The 18,894-nt window shown below is 36.3% G+C and overlaps 1 protein-coding gene across 2 annotated transcripts in view; it reads left to right on the top strand.

Annotated features, from left to right (window-relative positions):
• The window catches only part of JMY (junction mediating and regulatory protein, p53 cofactor), a 66,130-nt gene that overhangs the window by 34,680 nt on the left and 12,556 nt on the right, over positions 1-18,894 (top strand). For both annotated transcript variants that reach the window (XM_075079342.1, XM_075079341.1), the window contains exons 4-6: positions 1,180-1,349; positions 10,343-10,508; positions 14,363-14,550. In XM_075079342.1, coding sequence (XP_074935443.1) covers positions 1,180-1,349; positions 10,343-10,508; positions 14,363-14,550 — 524 coding nt within the window. The remainder of the gene's footprint in view (positions 1-1,179; positions 1,350-10,342; positions 10,509-14,362; positions 14,551-18,894) is intronic.

Below are 18,894 nucleotides of genomic sequence, written 5' to 3' on the forward strand. Positions count from 1 at the left end.
TGGTTCCTTTTCTAGTATGGCAAAGGCAGCATATAAAATACCCCATTAGTTGATAAAGAATGTATTTACTTTCTGTTTAGTTCTCATGCTTTTTTATGTACAGCAGTCAGGATTGTGGGGAAAATCACTAGGAAATTAAATGCCTGGAGGCCATTTACAGCTATAGACCTTTGGTGTACAGGTTGCTTTTCTGTTTTGTTACGTTCTGGGTTTTTTTGGCCTTGCTGATGACAGGGTGGTCTTGCATACCAAAATACTAACAGATGGCAGAGGAAAAACACATGAGAACATAAAGGTGTTCATTACCTAACAAGAGCATGTAATATCTACTAGCAACTGGGGACTGAATGTTATCCCTTTGATTGTGTAACTTTCATGGCTTTTGGTTTACAAAGCTAAGTGTACAATATCGTGGTTGTTCTATATATTGAAAATGGTGAAAATCTCACATGTGTTAGCCTAGATGTTGTCTGGGGCTCAAGAATAGAAAATCTGAATCAGGCAAGGGACTCCTGTTCCTCTGAAGTCTTCCTGAAAAGATTCTTATTCATCCCTGCATATTAAGAACCAGTTATAATTCGTTTAGTCAATCTGAATTAATTTTGTGAAGCAACCTGACAATTGAGTTAAGAGATAGATGTTTAAATTTAATGCAGTATTCTTACAGAATTGTACTTGAGGTCAAGCTGAAATTTTTGTTTCAAATTGTAATTTTTTTTTCACTCAGCAGATCTGTTTAAACTTAAGACTGCACCATGTAAGTTATCAAGGGAAACTGGAGACTTCAGTAGCTGATAATTAGGGCTTTCAGAAGCAGGGAAAATTTGGGATGCAGTTAAAAACCACTTGATATCATTAATGATATATTTTTTTTTTAAGTCAAGAATTTTGAAGCAGTGGTTCAGGTGTTCAGGTACTGTGTATTAACAATGGTCCCTCTGGATAACAAAAATTGGAATTATGATGATAAAATTGTCAACAAATAGCCAATTGAATATTTACATGAATCCTAAGAGTAATTACATCTGGATTTGAAAGTTAGTACTCCATAGAATGACTGTTTTCTACTAAGAGACTTGTATGCTTTGGATACAAACGTGTGCATTGTCTCTGCAGTAGAATCACTAGTGATCTGAAGAGTAGACTAGTAAGCTGTCTGCCTTTTCTTCCCTTCTGTAGCTGTGTACGATCGAATGCGAGCAGACCAGAAAAAATTTGGTAAGGCAGCATGGGCAGCAGCTGTGGAACGTATGGAAAAACTTCAGTATGCAGTTTCTAAGGAGACGCTGCAGTTGATGCGTGCTAAAGAAATCTGTTTGGAGCAGAAGAAACATGCACTGAAAGAGGAGGTAATTTTTCATACCAATAAATAGGAAAACAAGACATTCAGAAAAACCCCAAACCTTAAGCAGTGTCGGTGTACATAAAAAAAACACCAAAACAAAAAAAAAAAACCCCATCAGACTGAAAGTCATTATTTTTCTGCTTGAAATAATAAATACTTGTATGTGAACTTTGACTACATTCTACCATGTTAGACAAATGGAGTTGCAAAATAGGTGCAGTGGGTTTAGTGCCACTTATTTGTGTTTTCTGTTCATCTTTTCATGGTTAGTCAACCAGGAAGACAATTTTTACTGTTAATGTTTACAGTTATCCACTGAGATGAATAAAATGAAGAGAAGGCTTAGGACACCTACTTAGGAAACCTACTGCTGTATAATCTCCACACTTTAGCTCACAGAGGCATGACCACCTTTTTGGAGTAGTTCTGACATTCCAGATGGAAAGTGTCTGAACGTTAATAAATATACAGATGACTAGCCTGTTGTACTGCACTCTTTGTCTCTGCTTTACCCTGATTATTAAGGCAGTCTTCCAGATGGGGTTGTGCTAGCTACAGCTTTCCTGCGAGAAGAGTGCGTGCATTAAACAGCGTTTAAATGTCTGAGTAGAAACAAGCCCACATTTATTGGGTTTTGTGACACCTCCTCAAAAGCAAAAATGCTACAAATCCACTTTTAAAATTAGCTATCATAGAGATACTTGGTGGTAGGAACACTCCTTCATATTAATGTTAATTTACACTCTATCCAATCCATTCCTTGTTTTTACAGCACTTTTCAAGTGTTTCAGCAAAGTTCTACTAAACCAATGACTCTGTTACAGAAAGGTTATCCAGAGAACTCACAACTTTAGTGCTGCATAGATCAGTAGGTTTGTAAGCCTGACAGACTATGTGCCTATTTTAGGCGCTTCTGTAGAAGGCAGCTTGATCTGCAAGGAGAGAGAGTACATGCCAGACTCAGAGCATGAAAATAAAAAGTTTGCTCCATTTCAACACTCTTTATATTTAGAAAGCTAAGAGTTGTCTGGAAACCTGAGTTTATCAGGCTGTGGCATCCTTAGCTAAGAGCTGATGAGAGAATCCAGCAGTACTAATTGGAAATATTATATTTAGTATGTTCACATATTTAGGTCAGCCGTCCATCATCTCTTCTGTAGCTCATCTTATTTTTCTCCCAGTGGAGACCTTCCACGAATTTTTGTTGAATGAGATGTCACTCTTTTAAATGAGTGATTGTTTTGATGTGCCAAAGCATTAGAGGCTGTACAATAAAGTTTGTTGCAATACACTTGGGGGTGAAGGGCCCTGAACTGAGAGATTGGGTCTTTTGGGTACAGAAAAATAAGGAACATCTGATGGGCATGGGTGGGCATGGTGCCTTTGTTGTCCCAAAAATTTGGGGTTCTTTTCACCTGCTGTGCAATAAGCCAGTCTTACACATAGAGCTGAGATTTGTTTATTCCATGTTTGCGCAAAGATGGGTGCTAGGTGGTAACTCCATGAATTAAATGTGTTAGTAACATCTAGTACTCATGCCCCCCAGCTAGTTGTTGGTTAGTTTCTTTCTTGCTTCATCTTAAAGGTACAGATGATTTTAAATTCACTATGCACGCTCAGAGAGTAAAGGGCTTATTTGGATAGGGGGCTTTTTCTAGGTAGGAGGTGTGGTTGCCATATTATGAGATGGTACAACCTCAGGGCATCAGTTTAGGACATTTTGCTGATTTTGCTGAGCTGGAATGTAAACAATGTTGATCCTCAAGGATGTATGTCAATTGTTTTGAATTTACGTTCTTCCTCCCTTTCTTGAGGTTCCTCTAGAGTTAATTATCTCTGTACACTTTAAGTTAAAGGTCAAAATAACCTTAAAAAATCAGTCATCAATTTGGGATACTGTATTACAAGGTATGGAGAGCTCTGGGTCAAAATGTCGTGATGGGGAGATATGAAGACCAAATTCTTTTCTCAAACACCTTTTTATGCTTTGAGAATGTAATAGCCCTAAGTATGCAAAGTTGGATGTGACAGGCATGACTGGGAATCCAGTATTGGAGAAGAAGGGCTGCAGTCTTGTCATAAAGAAAATATTGGGTGATTATGTTAGCTGGTGTATTTGGAAGAGCTGACAGAAAAAAAAAAACAACCAACAAATGCAACTAAAAACACCACCAAAAAACCCGCAACAAACACAAAAACTGAAAACATGATGCATTTTCTCCTTTTAGTTTAACATGTTAAGACCTTGCTGCTGTGCTTAGATATATACATTTGCTCTCACTGAGTAGGAAAAGAAGACATATGGGAAATAATTTACTTGTTTCTCTTGCATTTAATTACCTCTTCTCCAAATCTAAACCAACCCTCCTGACTGATTTTTAAGAGGGACAGTAAAAATGTCCTTGTTTCTGTAGTTTTCATTTAGTATTAATCAAGTGCTTTTATGTTTCCTAAAATGTGTTGACACTGTAAATATCTAGAAAGCTACCACATTTTCCAAGTTATCCCCATATGAAAATCACCTGGTTACGTGATTAGGTTAGCTTATAATTTTTTTGTTTGACAGATGAAAATATTAGCCCTATGATTATCTGTATTAAAAATGAAACAATAACTCTACGCAAATCACATATTGTGATTTTTTTTTTAGTTTCCTGATTTGTACCTCTTAAGTTCTATCTCTTGTTCTAAACTTTGTGTGAGGGGAATGATGAAAACTTTATTTTTGAGGTAGGCCAGAGTCTGCTTGCATGGCCTGGTTGCCAAGTCCTGTCCTCATGACAGTAAACAGAAACATTAAATCAGAGTGAGAATCCTTTGTCATTCTCTAAGTATGCAAAATAGCTTGGAGAAATGGAAGCAAGTGACTGGAGACTTAAATTCCAACAAGCCCCATCCTGCTTATATAGGATTCAGTAACTAGTTTTCTCTTTTTTACTTTTAGAAGCATACGGTTCAGTTCTAAAGATACACTTCAAAAACAATTTTTAATTTACATAATACATGTTCTGTGATATTTTCCTAAACAAAATCATATTCCAACACAGTACTGCCTGGGTTTTTAAAGAATGTTTTTCATAGTTTCATAATTTTAAGAGTACTTTCCTTTCCTGTACACTGAGCCTGGATCAAAGACATATTTGCTTCCAATGACTGTGAGTGTTTAAGCATATCTTGCATTTCATGACTATCATTTTACTTTTGCCTGAGTTGGACACATCAGCAAAAATACAGATTTTATTAAGGATTTTATTCAAGAAGGGATGAATAACTATTTCTGGAAAATTATCCGTTTTTTCTGTAGGAAATGGGCAGTGATTTTGGTACAGGTGCAACATAATATTTTTCATAAAAGTATGTTTCACCTTGGTCACTTTCACTGTATCTTTTTTAAAACTTTTTTTTTCCCGTGACAGCTTTTTGGAAAGGCTAAGTAACAAGCTAAAGTCAGGAAATCTTTGAAGATTTATTTAAACATATTTTAAGTATTTTTTTAAATAACAGGCTAGGAATGCTTTTGTTTTCTTCACTTTCAGTGTTCAAATTGGCAAACTAAAATCGATCATAAAAATGACATTAAACTGTAATATTCTTCAGTTCAATCAAAGGTTCAAAAAGGCTTAGAAATAAAAAACTGATTTAAGTGGTTATTGTGTTTAAAGAAAATTGAAAACAGAAATCTTTAAGCACCCCAGGTGAAGTAATGGGGTGCTTTCTGTAGGCAAAACTTGGAGTCATAGTTAGTCTTTTAATAATTCAGTGAGACTTTATTAGAAAATTTCTCATTAACAATGGTAACCTACTTTGGACTTAATAGTTACAAAAGCCCACATAAGTTCTTTTGAAATCATGTTATTAGAACATAAATTTTTTATACTTTCTTTTCACCAAAAATGACAGGGTAATCTACTTTAAAGAGTATGAAAAAGGGCAACACCAGCAATTGAAGAGACCATTTTTGTTTGAAGGATTTTGTGCATCACTGACATTTAGTTCCCGTTTGCTGAGAGAAAGAAAAAGCTAAGGCATTTATGGTCACTTAAACTCACTGCAGTTTTAGAAAATCACTACTTAAATACCTTCTTCGGCAAACTATTTAGCTACTGTTCTCTAGGCATAAAAAATAAAACCAGGATATTCATTTTAAAAGATGAAAATGCTTGAGAAACTAATTTAGCAGGGTTTAAGTTGAAGATTGAGACAGAAAGAATGGTAATTCAGAGTGAAGACCTGATCTCACTGTTTGAGGACACTGGTGGTGGTTAGCAGATTGTCTGTGGATTTTTTGAACATTTAGTCTTCGTAAAGAAACAAGTTTATAAAAACAGTGATAAACCTTTTTAATGAGGAGAAGATGTTTCTTTTAGTGTCTGCGATTTTTCTGATTGACCAAGATACTAATTGTGAGTGATCACCTTAACCTTATTTTTTTTTAATAATATTGTATCCTGTAGTATCATGGCCTGACTAAAGTTGACTCCTGATACTTAATTGGTTGAAGGAATACTTCTGTTTCACAAGTTGCTAGGTATGAGTGAGAGTCTGCCTTTTACCAGCGGTCAGAGTGCTCTGTGTTTCCCTTAAAATAATTTAGAAATTCTCTAAAATGATTTTCTGTTGGTTTTGAGGATGAGCTTCCATATTCACACTTATAGACCTGAGTTTTTTTCTGAATTTTACTGCCTTCTGAGATGTCTCAGACAGCAACAGTGATGAGTTAAAATGAATACTTGAACTGGAGAACAGTCAGGATTCACATGGAGTGCATTGAAACATGACTTTGTATTCTCAGTGAACAGTAACAGATTACTTAAAAGGCTGGATAATAGAAAATTTAATAATAGCGTATTGATATGTATTGCTAGGGAAAAATAATATAAATTTTTACTGTGAACTGCAGGTTAATTGCTTCTTAAGTGACAGCAGTGAGAATCACTACAGTCTTTTATAACCTGGTTGCAACGCAATTGAGCCACCAATGTAATAGGGAGGTACAGCAGCCGATGCTCTCCAGTCTGTCAAATCGGGTATTTCCAGCAAAGGGAGAAGTGTTAGTGTCACTGCACATGGACTTGTGAGGTTTCTTCTACACCTTCCACATGTTTATGATCATCCAAGAAAGATCTGTTCTAACTGGGGCTGTTGCAGGGAGGGCTACCACAACGATGCCAGGAACAGTGAGTCTATTTTACAGGATGAGTTGAAGTTGTTTTGACAAATAAAATGAAGACTGACATGATACAAAATTGCTCTTCACAAAAATAGGGGAGTTGGGCCTCGTAGCCCAACTGTAGACCCTGTTGCAGTAGGACAAGGAGTAATGGTTTTAAACTAAAAGAGAGTAGATTCAGACTAGCTATAAGGAAGAAATTTTTTGTGAGGGTGGTGAAACACTGGAACCAGGTGGCCAGGAGGGGTGGTCGATGCCCCATCCCTAGAAACATTCAAGGTCAGGTTGGATAGGCTCTGAGCGACCTGATGTAGTTGAAGATGTCCCTGCTCATTGCAAGGTGGTTGGACTAGATGACTTTTAAAGGTCCCTTCCAACCCAGACTATTCTATGATTCTACAAAAAAATATTAATGGGAGTAAATATTAGTCAGGAACAATGCATGTTGCTGTTCATTACTGGTGTAAGAACAAATGGTATTATCTAATTGTGAATATATTGGAAATAGGAAGAAATTTTCTGGCAGTTAGGGAGGGAGCATCTGGAACAGACTTCCAGTGGGAGTAACAAACACAGAGTTTTGTGGAAGCTTTTTGTTTTGTTTGTGCTTTTACAAAAGCAGAATAAGAACAACAACAACAACATGGAAATTATTTTAAGAACTCATTTTATGAAAGCAGTTAATTTTATGTCTGAAAGCATTCCATGGTGGTGGAAAGATATATTGGATGGCCCCTTACTTCTGTATTCCATGTTTGGCTATTTTTCTATTAATTTTGTCATCTATCCATTTACTATATGTGTTCATAGCTCTTGTCAGAGGCTTTCTGTTTTAACCCATTATATCTTTACTACCAATGTGTGTGTTTATATATCATGTGTTTCTGCCCTAGAACTACTGGGAAACCTAAGTTCGTGCTGAAGTTCTTTACTTAGTATGAATGAGACAACAAAGACCATAAATGTTGTTACTTGATTTAGGGCCTGAGAGATTAAACTATTTGCTTGAGTTAATGCAGGGAGTTGTGGCATAGCAGGAAATTGGACTTGGATCTCCTTGGTTCTAGTTCTTAGTCCAACTGCAAAATGTTTATTTCCTCTAACATTGTCATATTAAAATATTCTGTGTTTCCTTCACTGTGCTGATCAGCCTGACACCTACCAAGGGTGCAGCAGGTTACTAGTACAGGTTGGACAGCAATTTGTACCATTGAGAATTGAACTACTCTTAATGTTTTAAGAAAAAATGCCGAAACTTTCCCAAAAGTGATGATATTGTTCTGAATTATCACTCATATATAGTATCTCACATAAAGTTTTAACATAAGTTAAAGGTCCCCTTTTTCTTTTTCATGAGGGGCTATTATATAGCTAGGATATCTGCCTGAGCGCCATATGACGATATTAACTTCTCATTGCTGTTGCACCTGGAAACTGAGTATAGTGGTGTTATACCCCTAAAACAGACCAGGTAGCTGGCATCTATAATGTGTTATTGTAGGGCTAAGATTTGATTGTCAGACGGATCCTTTATCAGGCAGACACCACTGCAGCTGAATAAAACACTGAGTTGCCATAACTTGATTAGCTGACACTTTCGAAGATGGCCCATTTATGTCTCTCTGCAGTCTTTATACAAGTCTGTAGACTTAAACTTGGGAACATATTTTTTTAAAAGAAAAAAATGTATAAGTTTGAGTGAATTTCACAGTTTACTGTCAAAGTAGTTGTTCTTAGTTGTGGTGGAAGTTTGAATGAGATTGCTTTAATGTGGAAGGAAAAACCCAAAACCAACACGCACCCCCCCCCCCCCCCCCCAAAAAAAAAAAAAACAAAACCAACCACAAACCCAAACAAACGAACAAAAACACCACCACATTTTGTTGTTATGACATATTTTTTTACTATGAGAAAATCCTCTGAAAATGCTAAAACCCAGGATGCCCTGCCTGGCCAAAGAACATTATCCCGCTTAAATGGAAAAAATGGGAAGGTTCAAGAAAATCAGTCCTTTTGTCTTGAAAACTAGCCTCTAATTCACTCCAAATATGCCATCATTGTGTCATTTACTGTTCTGGTCACAGTTAGTAATTTAATCTGGAAGCAGAGTAGCAGAATGGTGTAACAAGATGTTCTGGTGTCACACTGGACTGAAACATATAAATTACACATTACTGATTGTAAGATGTATGATATTCAGTTCAGGACTTACTGAGCCTTTCAGGCTAGTAGTTGATACCAAAAAGTGCATTCAGTAAATATACAATACAGTAGAAGAAATGTTTAAAATAGACATTGCAAGAATTCATTCACGGGTCTGCTGTCTATCTGATACGGAAGGAGGTGTAATATACAGAACTGTTTCCTTAGTGTTTAATTGAGCTGTGAAATCCCTATCAATGGATAATGATGCAGGTGCTAAAAGCATACATGCTCTAAAAAAAGATCTAGGACAAATTTATGAAGTAAAATCCAGTAAGTCTATTTTGTATAAAAGGCAGCACTGTGGCTTAAGCTGTGCTGCAAGCTGTGCTAGAGGCTGGTGAGACACTTCAGGGAGGTATTGCTGCACTTCATACTGCTTCATCTTCCTGGATATTTGTGGTTAACTTTTGTCTGAAAGAGGGTATTGAGTAAGATGGATTTTTGATTTAATTCAGTCCAGATATCTTTCTGTTTTAGTACAGTTATATTTAAACATGTGTGATAAAACTGAGGAAGCCCATTTCTGGCTATTAATTACAGATACAGTTTTTACACCTTGAAGAAGCCATTATAATGTAAAAACGTACTAGTAAATGTTTTTCAAAATGTGTAGTGTGCTAGGTCCTGTATTTTTGCTTGGTAGATATCCCTTTTTAAAGATGGAACGTCTGTAATACAGAAACTGGACCATGTTTTGTCAGAATGGTAAGGTAGATAGATCACAGATTTTGAGTAAAATTCACAATTACTTTTGTCCATTATCTGGTAGAAACTGTCAGAGATACATTTTTTTGAGCAGGTAGAGAACTTGGATGTGGCCCTAACTCTACTGCACATAGGTTGTATTGCTGCATGGCTTTAAATTCCCTCCAGAGTAAGACAGAACGTAAGATTCCCTTGCCTGTTGCTATTTCTTAAATACGGTCTGAATGGCTAACTGTATTGAGCAGTTAAATCTTTTTTGGCTGAATGAAAGAGGATGATTTGAGTTCACTTTGGTTCTGTCTTTTGTCACATTTCTGTGTCCAACATATGACACAAATAAAAGCTAAAATAGATACAAATATTTCAATCTAGATATTTTTTTCTCCTGTGAAAGACTCCAGAAACAACGAATCCTCAGTTAAGTTGTCATTACAAGAGGATCAGTGTATGTAATTTTCCCTGTTTCTACCACCTTTTATGGTTTTTTCCTCAGTTCAGCTTTAATGACAATTTTAACTATAGTTTTCTGGATGCCGTCAGCAAAACAACTTTTAGACTTTTTGGACTGAAGTAAAGAAAATACTGATTTCATTATATATCTTCAGAGAATCAAATAGTAGAGTAAAAGAGTGGTATGGATGCTTCACACCGCACTCTAAGACTTGCCACTTTGACAGTGACAAACAGTAGTCCAATGCCATGGCTTTTTTTATTGCCATATAGAAAAAATGCCAGATATTAAAGACGTCTTGAAGTGTGTGGCTGATCAAACCTATCTTCTCCTCCTGATGTGTTCAGTTTTAACATGTTACATTTAGTGTACCAGACCGTATATAGATGTAATTGTAAAGTCTGTGGTTTTGTTCTCATTATCCTGGTTGCGTGTGTGTTATTTTTTTTTTCCTCTTTCCATTTAGATGCAGAGCCTGAAAGGTGGTACAGAAGCCATAGCTCATTTGGACCAGTTAGAAGCTGATTATTATGATCTACAGCTTCAATTATATGAAGTACAGTTTGAGATCTTGAAATGTGAAGAGCTGCTGCTAACAGCACAACTTGAAAGCATCAGAAGACTGATGTCAGGTGCTTTATGCATTTTTAATTAAGACGTAATCAGTAAAAGATAATTCTCTTCCTAAGAGTCTAGTAAATCCTGTGGGAAGGAAATGAGAACAGATTATTTACCTTGTTAAGAGCTGGAACTTCTAACATCAGTAGTATTAAATTAAAATTTACACCTGTTCATAAGGCATATACATACACATACAGAAGTTTTGGTGTGGTTCTCATTGTTGGTGTTTGGAAATAAGCATGTAAGATACTATGTAAGTTTTGGAAAACTAAATTCGGGGAGGAGGAAGTGTCTTAATTACTGGACTTGTCTCATTAAAAATTTGCATTGGTATTATTAATTTCTTTGAAGTCATTGCTTTTCAAAAGGTGTTCTGGCAAATGAAAGAGTCCTTCAGCTAAACTTGGAAGCTTGTTGTATTGCCATCTCACAGATTAGGGCAGTGATACAAACCTTATGTTTCCAGAACCTAGTATACCTTGTGTACTTACAAACTATGGAAATGGCACAGGTAAACGATACAGTGGTTTGTGTTTTTTTTTTTTTTTTAATCCAGTTCTGTCCTTTGGGTCTTTCCATAGTTAATGTTTTCATTCATGCAAGCTCTGTTATGTTGTTCAGCGCACAGGGCTTGGATAGCAAATTTTGTTATGGATAGAAAAGTCACTTGAGAAATTTGAGGCTGGAATGTATTTTAAGTTGCTTCTAGAAAAAGAGAAAACATAGGTATCACATTATTTCCACTGTTACGTGATTCTCCTCCTTTTAGGCTTGTGATGGCAACAACAGTAACTGCATGTATGGAAGCTGAGGATTGAAAACTCTGCAAATGACTTAAAGAAATGTGGCAGCTTTGACCGTGTGCCTCTATGGACAGCTAGTTAGTGCTTTAGAGGTAGATAGTTTTTGTACTTGGGAAATCAGACATTTAATTTTGGTACTGAAGACACAGTATGGTTTGCTTACCTACAGACTGAAGGAAATTCCTTGAACAGGAGGCTGAGAAGGAGCATGTATCAGAATCCTTTCTGTTTGACCTAGTGATAGTAAAACCTAATGGCCCTCAGAGATTAAGCCTGCTGTAAAAACATTGTAGGTCATTATGACTTGTCATTAACGTTTTCTCCAGAAGTCTCAAAAAAATCCCAACTCCACAACCTGACCCAAAATAAAACAAAACCCCGAGGCAGCTAAACAACCAGCCCTCTCTTTCCCCCAGGGCAACAAAATAGTTCACTGTTCTGGCTTCCTTTGCTGTTTTAAATTTGTAAAGTATTCCTTAATACAAAATCCAAATTAGTTACTTTTTCTTTTCTATTAAAGACAACTGTCTATGTTAGAAGGAATTATTGTTTTTTAACAACTCTCAGTTGTGAAAACTGACTTATGACAGAAAATGAAAAATACAGATGTTAAATGGGTGGGAATTTTGTTCAAAGGATGAAATTACCTCTTCAGACTTCACTTAGGTGGGGGGGATAGAAGAATTAATGTGAAGAATGTGATACATAAGTGGCTACATCTCTTCAAGACTGTTCAGCACCTAATCTGAATGGAAGCATCGAAAACATATAGTGGTGTTTTAATATGTGTTGTTTCATATGCAGTCAAAGAGAAAAGAATGGTCTGTTGCATCTTATTTTATACTTTTTTTGGAAGTGTACTTACAGTCAGTAAAGTAATTGCCTTTTACTTGTGCACATCTGTATGATTTGAAATACCTGTGCCTTTGTGACTGGTAGAGGCTGTTGCTATTTTTTACTTTTTGACTGTATTGGCTTTGCAGAGACATTTCAGAGAGTTTTGGATTATGTTTTGATTTGAGGAACATCAGCAGAACTGCTGATGAAGTTCCAACAGAATTTTTAGAGAGCATGATTTGATTTGACTGCCAGTTGGTTGTAAGCTAGAAGAAAAACATTTTAATTTGCAAATTCAGCACAGTGGATCTGTAAAGTATCAAATAATAATGGATTGTCATATTAAAAACAAGAGCAGTAGTTTTTTACTGTCATTAACCAAATGCCTGCACTGAAATTCACAAAATGTGAATTTATTAGGTTAGAATTTTAAAGGGTCTTATCCTATCCATATAAACTATTCAATAAAAACTGTTCATACATCCTTGTAAGATGGTTTTGTTTTGGATGCATTGCTGTCAACAGAGAATGAGATAGTAGGTTGGAGGGTGGTTTGAACAAGTGCAAATGGTATGGATCATATCTAAAAAGGAATATTTCTAATTGTTTTATTGTAGATGGTTAAGTTGTTAGAAGCTTAAGCACTTACCAAATTTATAGGCATTTCAGGGCTCAGCTGTACGTAGAAAACTCTTGGAATGTTTGATGGAGGTTGCAGTAGAGTTGCCAAGGTTGCTTTTTTTTTTAGCAGTGAAATTTAACATTATGTTTTAGAACTGGTAGTTTACAGTGGTTTGCAGCTGAGCTATTGGGGTTTCACCTATAAATTCCTGTCTTCAACTCTGCATGAAAGTGTTCTAAAATAAAATTTGCATGCAACTTCTGTTTTATAAGTGCATGGCAAAATAGAATTATTAGCCAGAGTGTGTAATGTCTTAGAATGTGTTCTAGTGACTTGGCAGTTTTATGTATGGATGAAACTTAGTGGTTTTGTGGCTGGTTTTCTTTTTGGTTGTTGTTGTTTGGTGGTTGTTTTTAATGAGCACTATAGTAAAGAATCTAGTAGGTCTGGTTTTATTAGGTTTTATTGTAAGGTTAATACAGTGCTGTGCTTTCTTTTCTGGTCCTGCCATGTCTTCTGTTGAGCTGGAATTAGCATGACAATCAGAATTTGGTTGCAACCAAAGCACAACAGCTTTTTGAAATGGATAGTGTACTGAAGAAAACCCCGCCCCACTCCCCAGATAATCTAGTAGTGGAAGTAGGAGAATTTATGGTCTTGCTGAAAGTAGTTGATGAAGATGAAATGAGGTTTGGTGGTGCTGCAGAGTAGATACTGGACAGTCATGCCAGCTGTATCTTCCTGTTTCAGCCAGCAGTAATGGATATCCCTCTTGGTGTATTACAAAAATATCCTAATTGGTATGCCAGTGAAATAAGGAACAAGAGGCCTTTGCTGCTTCTTCATCCCAGCATTCTACAGTGATCTATAATCATCACTCTTGGCAAGAGATGAGAAGGCAGTATTCAGAGATGAGCTCAATGTCATACTGAATGCTTCACTCAGGAGTCTAAAAATCATGAGAGTTAGAAAACTATTAGTAACGACCTCCTTTTCAGGGCCTGTTATGCTTTGAAGGATTGCCTTGAAGTTACCCTCCCTCTGCTACCTCTGAGCAGAAGCAGTGACTGGGAGGTCAAAAACCTCCTAAGAGAGGATTTTTGGTGTTTTGTTGTCTGATTTCCCCTTTCATGAAATTAATAGCATGTTGTGGCAGAAGAACGTCATGCCAAAGAGTCAGAAAGAGTCTGTATACCTGAACTTCATAGTGAAGAAGAGAGGCTATTGCTGCACATCGTGGGTCCCTCTTACTAGATAAGAGTTCCAAAGACATGCATAGACATTGTGATCAAGTGAAGCTACAGACAGAAGTGTACATTTACATTTGCGTTCGGTTTTTAATGCTCTGAGCTTACCTGAAACCAGGTGACCCTCCATTGGTATTGATTTCTGTTCTTCATATAAACTTTAAAGCCCTACAGTGCTTTGCTGTTTAGTGCTTTTCCACTGATCTTTTAATTTTTGATAGTCCCCTGAAAGGACTGTAGGATTCTTCTACATTAAACCTTGCAACTCAGTGGGGGAGTTGTTGTTGAACAAAAAAAAGTGTTAATCAAATATATACTATTGATTTGACTTTTTTGTTGCTGACATTTTGAAACAGAGAAGAGAGATGAAGTGGTATATTATGACACTTACGAAAGTATGGAAGCTATGCTTGAAAAAGAGGATATGGCAACTTCTATACACTTGCAGAAAGAGGAGCTGCAAAAGTTACAACAGAAAATTCGCCAGCTGGAAGCAAGGCGTGGACGTATTTCAGCCAAGAAAGCCTACCTCAGAAACAAGAAGGTATTATTAAGTTGCAAATGTCTAGCATAATTAGCAAATTTCATAAAACTTCAAAAGGTTTCATTTCAGATACAACTTCCAAGTCTCCCAGAATTTTTGTGGATTATATTTACTACTTAATAAAAGTTGTTTTACAAAGTACCAATTAAAATAGCATGTATTATTAAATTGATATATTTAAGATTCAGTTCACCTTTTAGCTGAAAAGGAATCTTTAACTACTTTGAAGCCAGCAAATAAACTTGTTTCTATTAACTAATCAGAATACTTCATGTGAAAAGTACATGCTAGAATGCATGTTTTTACAGAGAGTAGTATTATATATGTTTGCAGAAGAGAATTTTGAAGGGTGTTCACGCACCAATGAGTTTGATTTTCATTCTCTTTCCTCATCCTTTTAAACTTATGTCACGAGTCACTGATACTCTGTATTCAGCAGTTATATACGAAATCCGGTATGTGTTCTTAATTTGTAAAACTAGGTGTGCTACTTAGGGCCCCTGTTTCCTATGTGACATGATTGGGATTTTTTGCAGAAAATAATGTAGCTAATGTTTTTAAATCGTTTATCAACTCTATGTATATATGTTAATTCCTTTTTCCCAGGATATCTTGTTTGTTGTTCCCTAGGAGTTTGTGGTTACATGGATATGCATTATTAATGAGCGAGATAGCTTAATTAGTAGAATACATCAAAGTTTTCAGAGAGCATTGTAATCCTTGTTATAAAAGAGGTTTCACACCATACTATATACTATAAGGCTACGCGGAAGCCCCAGCTGAGACCCCGTTCTAGATTTGGATCAGGGTTTGGTGTGGTTATATGTTCGCAGTCATGTCCCTTGATGTCAGAGATGACCCCTTTTTATAACAGTTCTAGCAGATTGACAGTAAAGCCTTCAGGTCTTGCCTCCCCTTCATAACTAATCTATCTAGTTCTGTACCTGAATCTGAAACATAACAGAGCAAACAAATACATATTATATTTTTGATTTTTATATTTCTTCAGTCACCGTCCGGTTTCTGATCAATACAATATGGAGAAGACTGCAAATAGATTATAAAAGAAATCTCTGTTGTTAGCCAGTTATGGGAGATAGCTTGCTCCACGTAATTTTATTTGTTTTATGCAAATATGTAAAAGGAGAAAGTATCAAGAAGCTGTGCTTTTTAGTACTTCAAGGAATAGATACTACCTGTCACATAATGCTAATTAATGTAGGCTACAGTACAGTTGTTATTCTCTTTTCTCCTGAATGTGAAAAGACACTGCTGGCATCTTGCAAAGTATGCAAACCTGTTTAAAAGCAACAGCCTGGTGCTGTTCCTTAACTTAATGGGAGTTAAGAAATTGAGAAACAACCCTGAAGCAGGAGTAGGTATTTTTTAGCATGCTATCTTATCTGTATAATGAACTAATCACCTTCAGTTTGCTCATTGTTTCAAGGTTATGCTATGACAAAATACCTTGTTTAAGCTGAATGAATTAGTTGTAGGCTCTAACAGTTGCTGCAGCATGCCTGCTTGTGCACTGAGACGTAATGCAGAGCTGTTACGGTAGTATTGCTTGTCTGGGTCTGCACGCAGGAGTAATATAGTCGTGTCTGCTCAGCACTGTTCTGGAGGAATGTGTCTATACTGCTTTCAGGACCTGAGGTGATGTCTCCATGTGAAACATCACCGCTGGACATGATAGCATTGACAGCACAGTGCTCTCAGAACTGGTTCCAGCGCTCTGCTGATTTCATTGCCCAGTGTCAAGTTATCTGCAGTTGAGTGCTGCAGTGAGATACTTAGCTTTCAGTTTCTAAAAAAGTCACAGATTAGAATAACATGTATTTAAACTTGCAGGGAGAAATCAAAGATTTTTATTCAAGCAAAAAGAATAGGCAGAATCAGTTGTTAGCCATTTTGTAGCACCTGCTAGGTAGAAGATAGTAATTTTGATGGATATTTATGTTAGAGGCATCTACTGTAGCTGCCCTAACTACTGTTGAATAACGCAGGGCCCTGCTAAGCTTAATAGTAATGACTTGAAAGTTAAGACTCCTGTGGCTTTGATTGAAACATAAACAAGCTTTGTTTCTTGAGTGACCATTCTAGTGATATCGCAAAACACTGTTAATGAAAACTATAGCGTGTGATGTGTGTAGTTGTACTTTACAAAACTGTGAGGAAAAAAGGCTTCTTGCTCTGAAGAGTTAACAGTTTAAGCATGCAGAACAAAGATACAGATGGGGTGCAAAAGCTGACTCTAGATCGTGAGAATGAGCACAGTGATGACTGAAAGCTAAGTGGAGAAGAGAGTGAGGTTTTGAGGGTGCATTTAGAAAGTACATAGTATGTGGTAAGTCTCTTTCTCAAAGTCTGTCTGACTCTTTCAATTAAGAAACATTTACTCTTGAACTGAGTCTGCTTTAAGGCTTTTCAAATTGTGTTCCTGACCATGCTTGTTTCACTAAAGTATCTTAGAACTGTAAACAAGTGTTCTGTTTGGATTGGGTTGGTGAGGTGGTTTTGGTGGGGTTTTTTCTTTTCTTTTTTTTTTTCTTTTTTTTTTAGCATGTCAGTTCTGTAGTTGAAAACAAAAAGCAAGCTGTGCATTAAGTGGTGTATATCACAGTCTTGTGATATATTTAGAAATTACAGTCCGTGCTCATTATTAGGTTTTTGGCAACTGAAGATTCCCTTAGGAGAACGCTTCCTTTCAAGCAGCAGGTATCATGATTAAGAAAACTATAGGATATGATTCTCTATCATCGCTTTTTATTTCTCCGAGGAGGTTGTTTCATCATCCAGCTATTTTAAAATGTTTTCTGTTGAGGAGGTAACACAGGGAAAGGGAATCAATTACTCTGCATAGAACATAAATATATAATATAAACTTCTGTGACTATAGTCTATATTAATTTTGTTTTTCAGAAATTCCTTCCCTGTTCTTGTAGTTGGTGGTTTAATTTTTTAAATGATGTTTTCAAATAATTGTACCAAACCTTTATTGATAAACTTTTACTAAAGGTTTGTTAGAAGCCTTATACAGTTGTGAATCTGAATAACTGAGCCAGCATTTTTTAAATTTATGGTTTTACAGAGGTTTATGTTCTTTCACTGTACAACCATGACTATAGCCTCTTTATTTTCGTATTTTTTATAAACAAACCTATTTGCATTTGTTGAACAATCATTTCCTGATGTTTCTTTGTGTGGATGACAGTGAGTCAGCTATTGAAAAATAAGATTTCAATAGCAGTCTCATTTTTCTTATTTCTTGAAAGTTAGTTATGGATATTTCATGCAGGATATTGCTATTGTTATGCCAGTCTACCCCCTGCTGGCTGCACAGTAGTATTAGGTTATCATGGGGAACAAGCAGCCGTTTTATTAGGGAGATAGATTTATAGCAAAGACTCAAGATAAAAAAGATGGTGTAAAAGATGTCTAGAAAAATATCTTTGGAAAAGTACAGTTGTAAAGAAATTGAATTATTTTACATCCAGGAAGAGTATTCCTCATCATGAGCAAACTGGGTGAAGCTGTCCTGGGGTATGTTCATAATGTGTGCTTTGACCTAGGAAGCCTCCTCACATGCTGTTCTGTCCATTTAATAGTAAGATACCTTTAATACTCTGGAAGCCCACAGTTTAAAGCATAGCCCATGCCAAAACAGATGTTAGGCAGAAGCAGTGACAGCTGGCATAGGGTTACGTGCTATGCTTTCTGCTGCTGCTTCTGCTTCTATATTATTATTATTATTATCATCATCATCATTATTATTATTATTACATAAAGACATAACTGCACAGAACACTTGTAGTAAAATAATGTTTCTGCACATATTGAACTTACTGAATAAGAAGCTAACCTTTTAATTGGGATGCTTTTCAATCTGAAAGCAAAGGCTCACTGGAACTAGTTAAATATAATACTAATACAGATCTCTTTAAGTATATTACATGTTACTAGTCTTAAACATGGTAGTTTATCCAGTGGTGAGGGTTGAAATGGTTCCTCAGCTCTCCGTTTTTGTCTCTAACAGAAGTACAATTTGATACTGTGAAATCAGTCAGGTGATTAAAAGGGAAATGAACGTTACTTCTTGATGCTCTCTCAGTTCCTTACTGTTAGTCAACATCTTCCTTCAAGTGTGGCTTTCACCAGGCGTAATGCTCCTGCTTTCCTAGGGCTGAGAAGGAATCAGATAATTTTCTTTAATGCTGCCACCTGTCTGGGTTTATTCCCTTCATCCTTTGTTTGCAGTCATTTAATCCTGCCTACAAGTAGAACCCTGCATTTGTCCCTATGAAATTGCAACCTTCTTTTTTTTTATTTATTTTAAGACTATGT

Source organism: Phalacrocorax aristotelis, chromosome Z (assembly GCF_949628215.1).
Source record: "Phalacrocorax aristotelis chromosome Z, bGulAri2.1, whole genome shotgun sequence".
Lineage (NCBI taxonomy): Eukaryota > Metazoa > Chordata > Aves > Suliformes > Phalacrocoracidae > Phalacrocorax > Phalacrocorax aristotelis.